We start from the raw sequence: 14,331 nt of genomic DNA, 5'->3' as shown, positions 1-14,331 counted from the left end.
ATATTAATTATTTTAATATCTCTCTAACTGGGTAGAATTTCCCCAAACCATTTCTAGGTCTTGGAGATCTCATGTGCTTTAACCTCTCCACCAATTTTCATGGCTAGAGCACATCCGATGCTACCACAAATCAACACTCCACTGGGCCCACATAGGGTTAGCCTCCCCTTCGCTTTGCCCACACCTTGGGTTGGACTTGGAACGATGCCCCGGAAATTGATGCAACTGAAAAGAAAAGTAAAAGCATAATTGGCCACACTCAACAAGAAAATGTACCACAAGATGCAAAAGATGGTCGGGACAAAAATATTTAGCACGTGGGCAAAAGCCAATGCATGAGCTCTACCCCATACCCATGGCCATCACCCCGGTTCCATAGGGCCCTAGATGAGCATCCTTATCATTTAGAAACCCATGATTGTCCCAACCCCTGGTGGGCAATGAACCGCCCTACCTTAAAGGGGGTTATCCACTGCTATACTTTACACATCATGCTCTTATCCTTTGAGCCCCAAGCAGTTAATCAAAGAAAAATCATAAAAGGAAAAAGATATATAAAGAAGGGTGGAAAAATCAAGGTCGGGGCACTTCATGCACCATAATTTCTCCCGCCTATACATTACATACCCAAGTGTGGGCTTCGTTGTTCTAGCTACCTTTGTACCCCGACATGTGGCCTAGGATTTCCCCTTTCATTCCCTACTCCATTCATCTCTTTATCACATGCCACCATCCTTTGAAGGATGTACCTTGGACATACTATCCCCTTTAAAGGTAGAAACCACCTAATAGGGTACTTGGTTAATCCCATTTGGAGCTTGGAGACATTAGCACATGCCAACACCCACTATGGAAGGGCGTGCCATTATGAAGTGCTGACATGTTGTCCATGGTTTGTAAGCTCTTTAACTTGATTTCCTTAAATGACTTGTGGTACTAGAAGGCTAGGGGACGCATTGGATCTTATGCAGGATTGCTGATGGTCTCCATTTTGGGTTTGGTCTCCCTATACGAGGTCCTAACCATCCAGAAGGCTACACAGGCACATGTAGGGTGTGTGTAAAGAGCCATGGGCTTCCACAACAGCATACAGCACTCCATAGATCCCCAGAGATATTCAAAGATTGCTCGAGATTCACCTACTGGACGAGGAAGATACACCTGGTTCACCATGCCCAGCCGACCCCACAGTTGTACCATACACTTGGCAAATGACCCAGGACTTGTACACTGATGTGGCATCACCTACACCATCATCTGAGCCCTTATGGATGGTCTACAGGCATATTCGATTTACTTGGAGATCCATGAGGCTACTTGTGTGCCCTCACACCCATTGGGAGCACCACAAGTTTATTATTTGGAGAACAAGGGGCCAACCCCTTGTCCACTACTTTTGGGAGTCCTATTCATCATTATGGCACTTATGGACTTCATCGGGCTTCTTAGAAGGCCCAACGACATGTATTATTGATCATTCAACCTCTTAAAAGGCTTATTCTTTTGTTTATGAGCTAGTTTGGTGGGCTTGTCACCAAAAGTTAGTTTTTTTCACATTATTTTATTTTAGGGGCTAATGTAGGCCTAATTAGCTAAATCGAACTCATTAGAGGTGTATAAATAGAAGTGATGAGGATTCATTTTAGCATCATCACTTGGATTGGACTTGTATCTCTCTTGAGAATTTCGCTATCCTTCTTGGAGGACGAATTTTGGAGCATGGAATGAATTTTAATGTTTGGATTATTTTCCCTTTTCTTGGAGCTTCTTGATTGGCAAATTCTTGATGGTTGGATATACTCCTAATACATGTAAGCACAATTTAATGCTATTTTCTTTTATATTCTTGTCAAATGCATTGTTGCTGGGTTTCCCTATACTAGGGCTAATTTACTGCATCCATTGATGCGAAGTTGTGGAAATTCAGTTTCCAGATAGTGATGCTTCATGTGTGGGCCATGTATTATGAATGAATGTTCCTAGAGATGCTTCTTCATTGAAATTCATCTTGATAAGCCATTAATCTTGCAAAACGAAGTACACAGTTCTTGAAGTTGCTTTTGTTGTTGCCCTAATCTTATGGGAAGTTGTCTTTAAGGCCTCCTTGACATAGAAAATTCAATGTCCATAGTCATAATTACTCTTGACTCCAAATCTCCCCAAAGGATTAGACATTGGTCCACCATAAGGTGATCACCTTAAACCTATTTTCCTTCTCCCCTCTCCTCTTCTCTAGGTCTAGTCCTCCAGGTCACTTAGGGCATCAATTATCTCACAATCTAGCCATCCAAATACTTCAATTTTTGGCCCACAACTTCGCTAGTGTGTCCTCAAGAAGCCTCCAAATTTCATGAGATTATGACAGTGGAATCTTCAGATATTGCAAGCCCTAGCTCGAAGACCAATTCTTGCCCTTGGTTTCCCATAGGCTAGAAACCTCACTAGGATCCTTGCATTGCCTTTCATTGAAAATTCATTCCTTGATCCCTTTCCCCTCCTTAATTAGGTCAAGCATATCATTGGTTGCTAAATCCTATCCCCTTGACCTAACCTCGGGTCCACTTGGTCCCATGCACTATCAAGGTTAATTCTTCAAAAGATCACCTAGAACCCAAGTTTCCACAAGTATTCTAGGGCTTAGGGATCTCCTTTATAAGAGACATACTCAAAACCTCACCCTTGAAATTCTCCCCAAGCCCTTCCTTGACAGCCTTCCATCTTGTCTTCCAAGACAAGAAAGCCACATATTTGAGCCTCTTTTGTGAATAGGCTTCCAGGATCACCCCTCGCCCTATCATCACCCCTCGCCCTATCATTGGTCCATCCATTTCGTGATCCTTATCATAACAGGTCTCCTCCCATCGATGAAAGTCTGTAAAGAGTAGGGAGCCTTAGCCGAGGTGACAGTGGGCTATCGCTCCATTGTTGCCCTTGGCCTAGTAGTAGCCCTTCAAGGATCCCCTTCTAGGACCCCTGCTAGTTTGAGTGGTAACACACTCGACTTTCAAGGGTTCTGATCTGGCAATCAAATTCAGCCTTTATAGAAGCACTGACTCAGCCCTCAAGGGATATAAATTCGACCCCAATGAGAATGTTGGAAGAGACAAGCAATTTTTGGCCTCCAAGAAGTATTTGACTCTCAGCTACACTGGATGAATTCAATCTGATTATAGCTCCAGCAGCAATGGATCAACTCATCCAATAGGAGAAAAATGCACTGGAACTTCAGCAGCTTGCCCTTTTTGCTTAATGACCCAGCCAGCTTGAATATATAATGTTGCTTCAACAAGAGCTCGGTTTTTGCACAGGAACTTGGCCTCAATGATCCACAAATATTAAAAGATTTTGTTTATCTTTCGTCAAACACTAAATACAACACAAGACAAATGCAGCAAATCTCAGCTTGATTATATTAATTTAAATTTTGATATTACATGCCAATACAAACAGATAGAAAATGGCTGAGATGATGGCCACCCAATAGCTCCGGAAATACAACTCACGGCCTCCCAAATAGAAACTTGGCCTGCCAAAGGAATTGCAATTTCGGTCCTAAAGAAATAATAACTCGATCTCTCAAAGAAATAACTCAGTCTTCAAGATAATTACAGCAAATAATTGCGGCAATAATATGGCCTCAACAGCTACAATCGTCTTCAACAAATATAACCCACGAACTTGGTTGAAAATTGATCTTCAGGAAAACGACAAAACTTGGCATCACTATGACTTAGACCCACAGCTGGCCAAAATCATGCTCTTATACCACTGTGATATCCCATTTGGATATTTTCATTAAATTATCTGGAAATTTTTCTTCTGAAAATTATGTCGTACATTTTATCGAAAATATCATGAAAATTCATCAATTTTACACTAGAGAAATTGCCAGCAATTAACATATAAAACCCAAAAATAAGTGTTGCTATGACAGTAATTTTAATAAATACTGTTATTATACATAGAACAGGGAACATATGCAATAAGTCAGCTTTATTATATTAATTTAACTAGAGGATGATTACAAAACAATACAAAATATTTGGAAATAGTTGAGATGATGATGGCCTCAAACAACTACTACAAACTGGTTCTGGCCTCCCAAAATATCTGCTGCAACATTGGATCTAACCTCCCAAACTGAAACTGGAACTGATATGCGCACCTGTGAACTTTAAATGAATTCATCAAGGGATGAGATGGGTTTCCATCCAATCTCACCAAAATACCCAAGTGTTTTTGTCCTGGGGTTTTTGAAGCTGAGAACCAAGTTCTCCAAACCTCACTAACAGAAAATTCAACCAATCCAAGATGTCACAAATGATTTGCCTTCCCTCCTTTTAAAAACCTGATGGATTGCTCTCCAACCTTCTAGAAGCACTTTATTTTATTATTTTATTCCCTTCTAGAGGCCTATCCCTTTTATTTTATTAAAGTGACTCTCTTTCAATTTATTTTAAGTCAATTTTCTCCTTTTAGCCTTTTCTCCAATTAAGCACCATTTCCCTCTTATTTTAATATAGTGACTAATTAAAGTTTCTTTTAATCCAGGAAAATGGTAAATTCACTTCTACGATTTCTCAGGTTACTAAAAGTCACTTTTCACCATCCCATCCTGTAGCTCTCTTCATTTTGATTCCAATGAGCTATTACACTAAGGTGTTTCTCCAAATAATCCCCTCCAAACAACACCTTTAGCGTTTTTAATTAAATTATGCTAATAATAACCCCGTTTTACAGGACTCGTCAGAATGCAATGGAACCAAGAACGAACTATGCGAAACAGGCCCTGACGATGAAATACAACAAGCAAACTCCATCGGACCCCATAAAACTCCTCCAAAACCCTCAGGCCCTCCGATGTCATAATCTCACTCCTGTGACCTGGTTGTCACCAACCCTAAAAGTCCATCCTGATCGCATCATAAGGGAAACTGAAAATGGGGACATTACAATCTTGAAGAAACCCTCAACCAAGAAGAGACACAAACTGTTACTCAACATTATTCTAAAAAATCACAAGACATACACCAAAACGAGGCAAGAGGTGAATGACATGAAAGCATCCCGATCCAAACTACTACATAAATAATTAATATTATGGAGAAGAATGAATTTTAGAATTTATAAGCATTGCAAACCAATGTGCATGCCAAGAAAATCGAAAGAAAGAAGGGCAGTCCAAATCAGAATGCAAGACCCAATTTGATAGCAACATGTAAACATGAGGGTTCAAGTCCACAGTAAGGAGTAAAGGAAGAAGACAAGAGGAATAGAACCAAAAATAATCCATTTGGAAAAAACCATGGAAAAGGCATAGTATCAACTGAACAAAGGAATGTTCTTGACAACCATAGAAAAAGATTGAGAGAATTCATAGGCATAATCTTGACAGTATGAAGAGAATACAGGAAATATTAAAAGTTAAGAGTGTAGCATCATGAAAAAATAGGAATCATTGAAGGCAAGAAAATTGAGGATCCAACACAGATAAAATACAGAGAGATGAGACAAATGGGACAAATTTTACAAAATTTAAAAGTAATTTAAAAATATGGTTTCCATGACAGAGAAGTGGCAATTTTCAAGCTACAGATTTATAAAAAGACTAAATACATACTGAACAAACAATCACAAGGGTAATGAAACACCTGATCTTGGTGATAATAACTACTCAGTAAATTATTTGACTACGAAAGAAGCATCATGACTAATTCAGTTGTAGAATGCAAAAATAATGGAAGCCTATTAAATTGCATCCAAAATGTAATGATGCTATAATGAAAGGAACTGACAAGGCAATGACGGATTTGCACTTCTAGAAAATTGTAATCCTTAACAAAAACAGGGGAGAGAGTCATTGTAGACTTCAGCTTTCAAACAGTAAATTTTAAGCCACCTATTTGAGGATCCCACCCCATTATTTGAATATAAGACTGCCAAGGAAAGGACACGAAATTAAAAGGGCAACTCAAGTGAGAGTCTGTGGATGTTCAAAATCACATCATTTCACTACTAACAATACACTAATTACTGTATGGGCTTTGGTGAGTTTGAAGACTGTCAGCCCCAAGGAATCTGTAGGCTCTAAAAGATGAATGAATTGACAAGTTTCATGGTTTTACTTCAGTTCTTTTACACATGTTCCAGGTTCAGATGTTTGAGAGAAGGTTCAACACTCTTTTGTGCTGTTGCCTGTTTTGACTAAACACAATCTTAAGCAAAGCAATGGCAAAGTTTGTAATAAAATATATAATGATCATACATGTTCAAAAACCTTGTTCTGTCGTCAATATCATCAAGCCATTCAACATCTGGTCCAAACCTTAGTTGGCCACCCATATCCAATGTCACATGTACTCCTATCCCACCATCCTCTGGAACTGGATAGATCAAATGGTGGAAAGGAGCCTTGCCGGTTTCAGAAAGAGTAAAATAACAGCCACGAGCATAATAAGCATTAGGAATAGCTTCAGAAGGAAAACCATCGAATCTTCTAACAAGAGATGGCGCACTCAACCCAGCAGAATTTATTACAATGTTGGAATCCAATATTATCTGTGGTGGGATATTAGGATTGTCGACAAATGTATGCATATCCTTTGTTTCACAAATATGAAGACGAATGCCACCTTCATTGATCTGGCCTCCAATAACTGAAGTGTTAAAAGCAAAAGTTGTGTTATGCTCTTCAGCTTCTACCTGTATCAGAGTTTAGTAGCTATTAGAGACATACAAAATATATTAATCTTCATAAATCATGTCCACAGACAAACAAAGAATCTCTATGGGATTAGGACTTATATTATGTGAGATATAGCAAGGAACTAAATAATGCATCCATCCAAATGCAAAAACTGAATAAAGAAACCCCTGTAAATATTCAGTGTTAGACCAAAAAACTTATTCTAGAGGAGCATTATAAAAAATTCATATTAATTCTGGTTAATTTACTACAGGATCTTCAATAAACAAGAATACAAAAAAATTGATTTTGTAAACACACACAAAAGTAATAAAAGCATAAATTATGCCACATTTACTACATAATCTTCTAGAAAATGAAAAAAAATCTTAACACCGCAAAAAATAATCATAGCTAGCTGGATTATACATAATTCATATTTTAGAGATTAACAAATCAGCAATGTTCCACCAAGACTCCGGGATGGGGGATGTGGGTGCGGGGAGATGCATAGGGGGGAGATGTGGGAGTACCCTCAAATTTCAGGGAAATTTATGGGGGATGGATGTCGGGTATAATATATATATATAAATTCAAATTCCTATTCAATAATGAAAGCATAAATATATTGATCCATATATAATTGAAATAAAGAATGAAATACACTGATCCATATTCATCGTTCATATTGGTACATACATTGTTCATACTGGTACATATATCATTCATACTTATCATTCATCCATACACCACGAGATTCAAATAATGAAATACATTGATTCATATGCATCATTCAACATTCTAGAATTGTTAAATTTAGGTATGTTCTATGCTAAGAGCAATTTACTTCAATTTTTCATATTAGCCCAATGTCAATATCCAGATTAGCAATCACATCAGCATTATAGTGAAGTGCAGATAGAACATAAACATAAACAGTAGAAGACAAGCCAAGACAAGAGGACACAAGATGTGGCACCAGCCAGGGAATCAAATCTTCTTTAGTCTTCAATAGTTCAGCAAAGAGATAGAGATAGAGTACAATGAATTAAAGTCAATACTGACTTGCCAAGTAGGAGATCTAACATCAAAGATCTTCACCACAAAGACAATACAATGAAGTTGCAAATCTCATACCAAGGACTGCAGTTCTGAACTCAGGTGAGGGCATACTTATCAGTCCTCATTCTTCAAGTTCTCCAAGACGATTACACCACCATGCTGCTCCTTGCTAGCTGACTAATCCTCAACGCAATACTACTAACCCTTGACAATGGCTCTATCCATCTCTTATTACAGCAGCATCATACAGCCCTCCAACAGTCATCAAAATAGCCTTTGATCTCAGCAGTATTCTCACAAAACAGCTCCTAGATTATGCTGATGATCTGGGCATATATAAGCCCTCAAACACCCATACGAAATACTTGACTGTGGTGTTATGGCCTGCGGCCTAACACACAGTTTTCCTGTAGCTTCCAGGCAGCATAAACATTATTCTTTGTTACCCCAACAGATCTGTTCCACTGCTCCTTTAACTCGGCCTTCTTACAAGAAGAAACCAGCCTCACACAGTCACAAAAGGGATGCCCAAACAGTCCCTTAATCCGTGCCTCTTTCACGCTGTTAGCAGGATTCCTTTATGCTGCGGCTAGGGCTCTTTTCTTGCTGCAGCTAGGGCCTCCTTAGACCTGCGGCTAGGGCTTCTTGACTGTGGATTTAGACCTCTTAGAACAGCAGATTAAGGCTCCTCTTGACAGCGAGTTGGAACACCAAATTGGAGCCTCCTTTGACTGCGAATAGCAACCTCTCTTTGACTACGGCTTGCTGCGGATAGGAACCTATTTGTCAGGGCTCCTCTTTACCAACGAAATAGGGCCTCCTTATTACTACGTATAGGGCTTCTAAAGCACCTTCATTGTTAAAATTTCTAAGTATTACCGGTTAGAAATTTTATTTGTATTCTCCGGTTTATTTCGCCTACTTGTTTAATTACTAACAAGTTATTTACTCATATAAACACTGAAATAAACACAACTCAACCATCTACAAATCAACAGCTGAAAGAAATAGACAAACACACAAGTGACACCGTTGTTTTTGGATTATCGTCCCCGGAAAAACCCAACTTGGGAAAACTGGTGCAGCAATTTTGAGGGTTATATTATTACGCAGTCTTTCTGAGTAAAACTAGGTGCCAAACTGGCTCACCCGACAGAGAAAATAATCCGGCAGTAATACCTCTCTATTCATAAGCAGATATTCGAAAAGTCTACCCCATGAAACCCTCTCTAGCACAATCTGAAGCTCAGCGTCAGCCCTCCTGCCCTCTACATCAGCCCTCTGAGGCACTGCACAGCCTCTATGGCTCTGTGTCACTCTTGCAGCCTCTGTGTGGATGACGCAAGCCCTTCTGGCCTCTGCGTAGTCTCTTCTGCCTTTGTGTGGCTCCCTCTGGCTCAGCGTCTGCCTCTGCGTTGTGCTGATTTGGGGTAGCATCGGATGTGCTCTAGTCTCGAAAATTGGTGGAGAGGCTAAGGCACATGAGATCTCCAATACCCAGAAATGGTTTGGGCAGGTTCTAAACAGTTTGAGAGATATTAAAATAATTAATATTTTTAATGGAGTCCCTAAGTCTAAACTTAGGGAAAATAAAATATTAATGTGAATTAATATAAAACTGTGTTAGAAGGGTCCAAAAGTAATGGATCAAGCCAGATCTAATCTTAGCCTTTGCTTAGGGACATAATCTCGACCGTTGAATTGTCAACGAGAAAAGTATAAGAGGAGGCTTGAGGGTCACTTGGAAAACACACCAAGTTAATCAAGATTTCGATTTCTGGGCCAGGGTTTGCTGAGGAAGTCGAAAGAGTGATCAGAGATTGCAGCTGAGGGGAAGTGAATATAGAAGCAGAGAGGCAGAGATAGTACCAAGAGGATCCGCGCAGAAGCCAGGAGAGAGGAATGCAGAGCCAGCCAGAGGTTCATGCAAAGCCAGCGATGGCTCATGCAGAGGCAACCAAGAGTAGCACAGTGCCTCATAGAGCTAGTGTGGGTGACGCAGAGGCTCTAAGGGCTGACGCAGGGAAAGCCAGGGTGACGTTGGGCAGACGTTGGGCCAGAAAGGGCTGACACAGTCCCTAGACGCTGACGTTGGGGTTTTCGTGGGGCAGATTGGACCTGGGCGCTGTCGGAGTGTTTATTTGGGGTTTTAGCTGGAATATCTACTTCCGAGTAGAGAGGTACTACTGTCGAGATTATTCTATGTTGGTTGAGCCGGTTTTGGCACCTAGATTATATTCAAAAACTGCATAATAATAAAACCCTCAGATAACTGCAACGGTTTTCCCGCATTAGGTTTTTCCGAGGACATTGGTCCAAAAACAACGATGTCACTTGTGTGCTTTTTTTTGTTTCCTTTAGTTGATGATCTGTAATGTGTTGAGCATGTACTTGTATTTATTTTCAGTATTTACATGGTAAATAACTTGTTAATTAATCAGAACAAGTAGGCAGAAATAAATCAGAAAAGTACATGAAGGGTTTCTAACAGTTAGGCTTAAAAATTCCAACATGGTATCAGAGCGTGGTTGCAGATCACAGGAGAACTGAGGACATCAGCTGAGCAGAGCAACAGCAGCAGAAAACAGTTGTCCCGAGTGACAGAAGTTGTTCCTAGCAGAGAAGCAGCAAGGGGTGACGCAGTGCCTACATCATCAAGGTTGAGCCGGGAAGATGATCAGCGCAGTGGCAGAGGGGAGCAGACTCGACCTATGCAATGCCCAGTCATCTTTCTCGGTCAAGAAAGATTGATGCCCGTGGCCAGGAGGTGCGGATTTTGCTGGTGTCGAGATTACGCAGAGCCTAGAGCGGAAGTGGGGAGACATCGAGTTGTAGTCAGACGAAGTACAAGCGATGAGGGGCATGATCCTTGAGGTACCCAACCTCTCAAATTATACCTGGCTACGGGAGCCCCGAAGAGGAGTAGCAGTACTGGCGTATGTCGGTAGATACGGATGTGGATGGAGCGATAGAGGGAGCTACAGTGCAGGAGTCCCAGGACAGCGTGAGGCAGCAATGCGAGATGCACAGAGTTGATCAAGTAGCGCAGAGGTCAGAGAGGGAGCACTTGTCAGTGACAGAGGGAACTTTAGCATTGGGAGTGTTTCTAGCCTAACGGAGATGTTAGAGTTGGAAGATCAATTACTCACTTCTCGATAACTGAGTTTCAGTGCAGCAGTTAGCAGTGGCAGTGCTATGGGCAGCACGATGCAGCATGATGAGAGGGGTTGCAGTGCAGATGTAGCAGGGGCAGTGGCAGTGGCAGGGCCATGGACAGCAGCGCGGATACAGAGGGAGCTAACATACAGATGCAACAGTCGCAGTGGCAGGGCCATGGGTAGCAGATGATGCAGCAGTGCAAAGGATGTTGTGCAGTAGGCCTAGCATCAACACAGGGACCAATGCCGATTGATCAGGATAATGCTCAGTTAGGAGTATTACTAGAGCACAGTCCTTCCTCAGAGGGAGTGTTGATTTGGGGTAGCATCGAATGTGCTCTAGCCTCGAAAATTGGTGGAGAGGCTAAGGCACATGAGATCTCCAATACACAAAAATGGTTTGGGCAGATTCTAAACAGTTTGAGAGATATTAAAATAATTAATATTTTTAATGGAGTCCCTAAGTCTAAACTTAGGGAAAATAAAATATTAATGTGAATTAATATAAAATTGTGTTAGAAGGGTCCAAAAGTAATGGATCAAGCCAGATCTAATCTTAGCCTTTGCTTAGGGACTTAATCTTGACCGTTGAATTGTCAACGAGAAAAGTATAAGAGGAGGCTTGAAGGTCACTTGGAGAACACAACAAGTTGATCAAGATTTCGATTTTCTGGGCCAAGTTTTGTTGATGAAGTCGAAAGAGTGATCAAAGATTGCAGCTGAGGGGCAGTGAATACAGAATCAAAGAGGCAAAGATAGTACCAGGAGGATCAGTGCAGAAGCCGGGAGAGAGGGATGCAGAGCCAACTAGAGGTTCACAACTTCACACAGAGCTATCCAGGGCTCACGCAGAGGCAGCCAGGAGCTACGCAGTGCCTCAGAGAGCCAGCGTGGGTGACGCAGAGGCTCTAAGGGCTAACGCAGGGCCTCCAAAGGCTGACGCAGGGCAAGCCAAGGTGACGTTGGGCTAACACTGGGCCAAAAAGGGCTGACGCAGTCCCTAGAGGCTGACGATGGGGTTTTCGTGGGGCAGATTGGAGCTAGGAGTTGTCAGAGTGTTTATCTGGGGTTTCAGCCGGAATATCTGCTTCCAAGTAGAGAGGTACTACTGCCGAAATTATTCTCTGTTGGGTGAGCTGATTTTGGCACCTAGATTGTATTCAGAAACTGCATAATAATAAAACCCTTAGATAGTTGCACGGTTTTCCCGCATTGGGTTTTTCCAGGGACACTAGTCCAAAAACAACGGTGTCACTTGTGTGCTTGTTTTTTGTTTCCTTCAGTTGACGATCTGTAATGTGTTGAGCATGTACTTGTATTTATTTTCAGTATTTACATGGTAAATAACTTGTTAATTAATCAAAACAAGCAAGCAGAACTAAATCAAAAAAGTACATGAAGGGTTTCTAACAATTAGACTTAGAAATTCCAACACACTAGACTTCCGACACTATCTCTGCCTCATACTCACTGCCCCTCGCTGCAAACTGATCACTGATTCAATTTCTCTTAGCAAACCCCGCTCTAGAAAATCGAATGATAGATCACTCTGGTGTATTCTTGAACTGACCCTCAAGCCTCCCCTTATGCTTTTCCTGTTGGTCCTTCAAAGGCCAAGATTACATCTCTAATCAACGGCTAAGATTAGATTTGGCTTGGTCCATGTCATTTAGAACCTTCTAACCCAATTTTATATTAATACCCATTCATATTTTATTTTTCCTAAGTTTAGACTTAGGAACTCCATTAAAAATATTAATTATTTTAATATCTCCTTAACCAGGTAGAATCTGCCCAGACTATTTTTGGGTCTTGGAGATCTCATGTGCTTTAGCCCCTCCACCAATTTTCATGGCAAGAGCACATTCGATGCTACCCCAAATCAACACTCCCTCTTAGCAAGGACTGTGTTCTATTAATACTCCACACTGAGCATCACCCTGATTATACGACACCGTACCTATTCTGATGCTAGGCCTCCCCGCCTAACATTCTTTGCATTGCTGCATCCTGTACTGTTGCCCATGGCTCCGCCACTACTACTGTTGCATCCGTACGGCAGCTCCCTCTGCATCCGTGTTGTTGCTGGTCCTTTCTCCCAACACTGCATTTGCACTGCAACCTCGTCTCATCATGTTGCATCCTGTTACTGCTTACTACTACTGCACTGCAACTCAGTTACTGAGAAGTAAGCAACTGATCCACCCAACTACTAACATCCCTGTCAGGCTAGAAACACTCCCAATGTTGAAGCTCTCTCTGCTACTATACTGTGCTCCCTCTACTGCATCTGCAATGCTGTAACAACTCCTTGCCTCTCGCACCGCTGCAAACCTCTCTGTGCCATCCTGCACTGTTGCAACCTCCTTTGTGTCTCTCGCACTGCTGCAAGCCTCTATGCACTGCCAGGGACTTATGCACTTCTAGCACTCTCTGCTGCTTCATCCACATCTGCTTCTATCGACATCCGCCATCCTGCTACTCTCACTTCGGGGCTCCCGTAGCTAGGTATAATACAAGAGTTTGAATACCTCAAGGATGCTGCCGCTCATCATCTGTAGTCTTCCTAACTACAGCTTTATGTCTCCCCACCTCTTCTCTAGAGGTACATGAGCACTCATGGCACAATCGCCAATGGTCATCCTCCTCTATCTCCTTTTTTGCCTTCGCTGGCGCTGCCTTGGATTCAGACGCCTCTCCCTTATTCTTCTTCCTCGGACACTGGTTCGCATAATGTCCCAGTTCCCGACAATTGAAGCACTTAACCTTGGAGAGGTCATTTTTCTTCCTCTTCTCCTGCTTCCCCGTAGATGTCAGAGCTGCATCCTCTTCCTCTTCCTTCTTGACCCAGACTCCTTTGCTTCTACTTCTCGTCTTAGTCAGCCGTCTGATCTCTTCTTGGCGAAGAGCTGCCCACAATTCTTGCCAATCTGGAAGATTCGCTTTGCCCAGAATGCTCTGGACGAATGTCTCCCACTCCTCGAAGACTACATTTAGGGCGGTCCTCACCATCAACCCCTGATCCAGCGTGGCCCCTATGGAAGTCAGTTGGTCCTGGATCTCCTTCAACCTGCCGAGAAAGTGATCTATCTGCTCCCCCTTCTACATCTTGTATGACCACAGTTAATTCTCTAGTGATATCTTCCTCTGCACGGAAGTGTGCTGATACAATGTCTTCAAGGTGTCCCACATTTCCTTTGCCGTCTCCTTCTTGGCAATATGCTGGACCATATGATCCTTGACCCCATCAAGGATTATGCATTTCACCTTGGCCATTGCTTCCTCATACTTTTCATTGTCAGCTGGGTCAACTGGGATAGCCATGGTTCTCAAGGCAAAGGCCTTGATGCGATGTCTATCTAGCATGGACAGGGTCCTAGCCTTCTAGACGACAAAGTTGGACGCCCCATCCAGGCTGTCCTAATC

General features: G+C 41.9%; 1 protein-coding gene across 3 annotated transcripts in view; it reads right to left on the bottom strand.

Moving 5' to 3' along the window:
- LOC149167154 (uncharacterized) overlaps positions 1–14,331 on the bottom strand; it is a 170,563-nt gene that overhangs the window by 89,658 nt on the left and 66,574 nt on the right. Inside the window, exon 3 of one of the 3 annotated variants that reach the window (XM_089432887.1) lies at positions 6,266–6,702. In XM_089432887.1, the coding sequence (XP_089289013.1) occupies positions 6,266–6,702 (437 nt within the window). The remainder of the gene's footprint in view (positions 1–6,265; positions 6,703–14,331) is intronic. The other 2 variants (XM_089432889.1, XM_089432890.1) reach the window with 2 other exon arrangements.

The sequence above is a fragment of the Pinus tabuliformis genome, chromosome 5_1 (assembly GCF_031772625.1).
Source record: "Pinus tabuliformis cultivar Carrire ecotype Pingquan chromosome 5_1, CPIR1, whole genome shotgun sequence".
Lineage (NCBI taxonomy): Eukaryota > Viridiplantae > Streptophyta > Pinopsida > Pinales > Pinaceae > Pinus > Pinus tabuliformis.
Note: the sequence above shows the minus strand (reverse complement) of the source record. Positions and strands in the feature narration are given on the sequence as shown.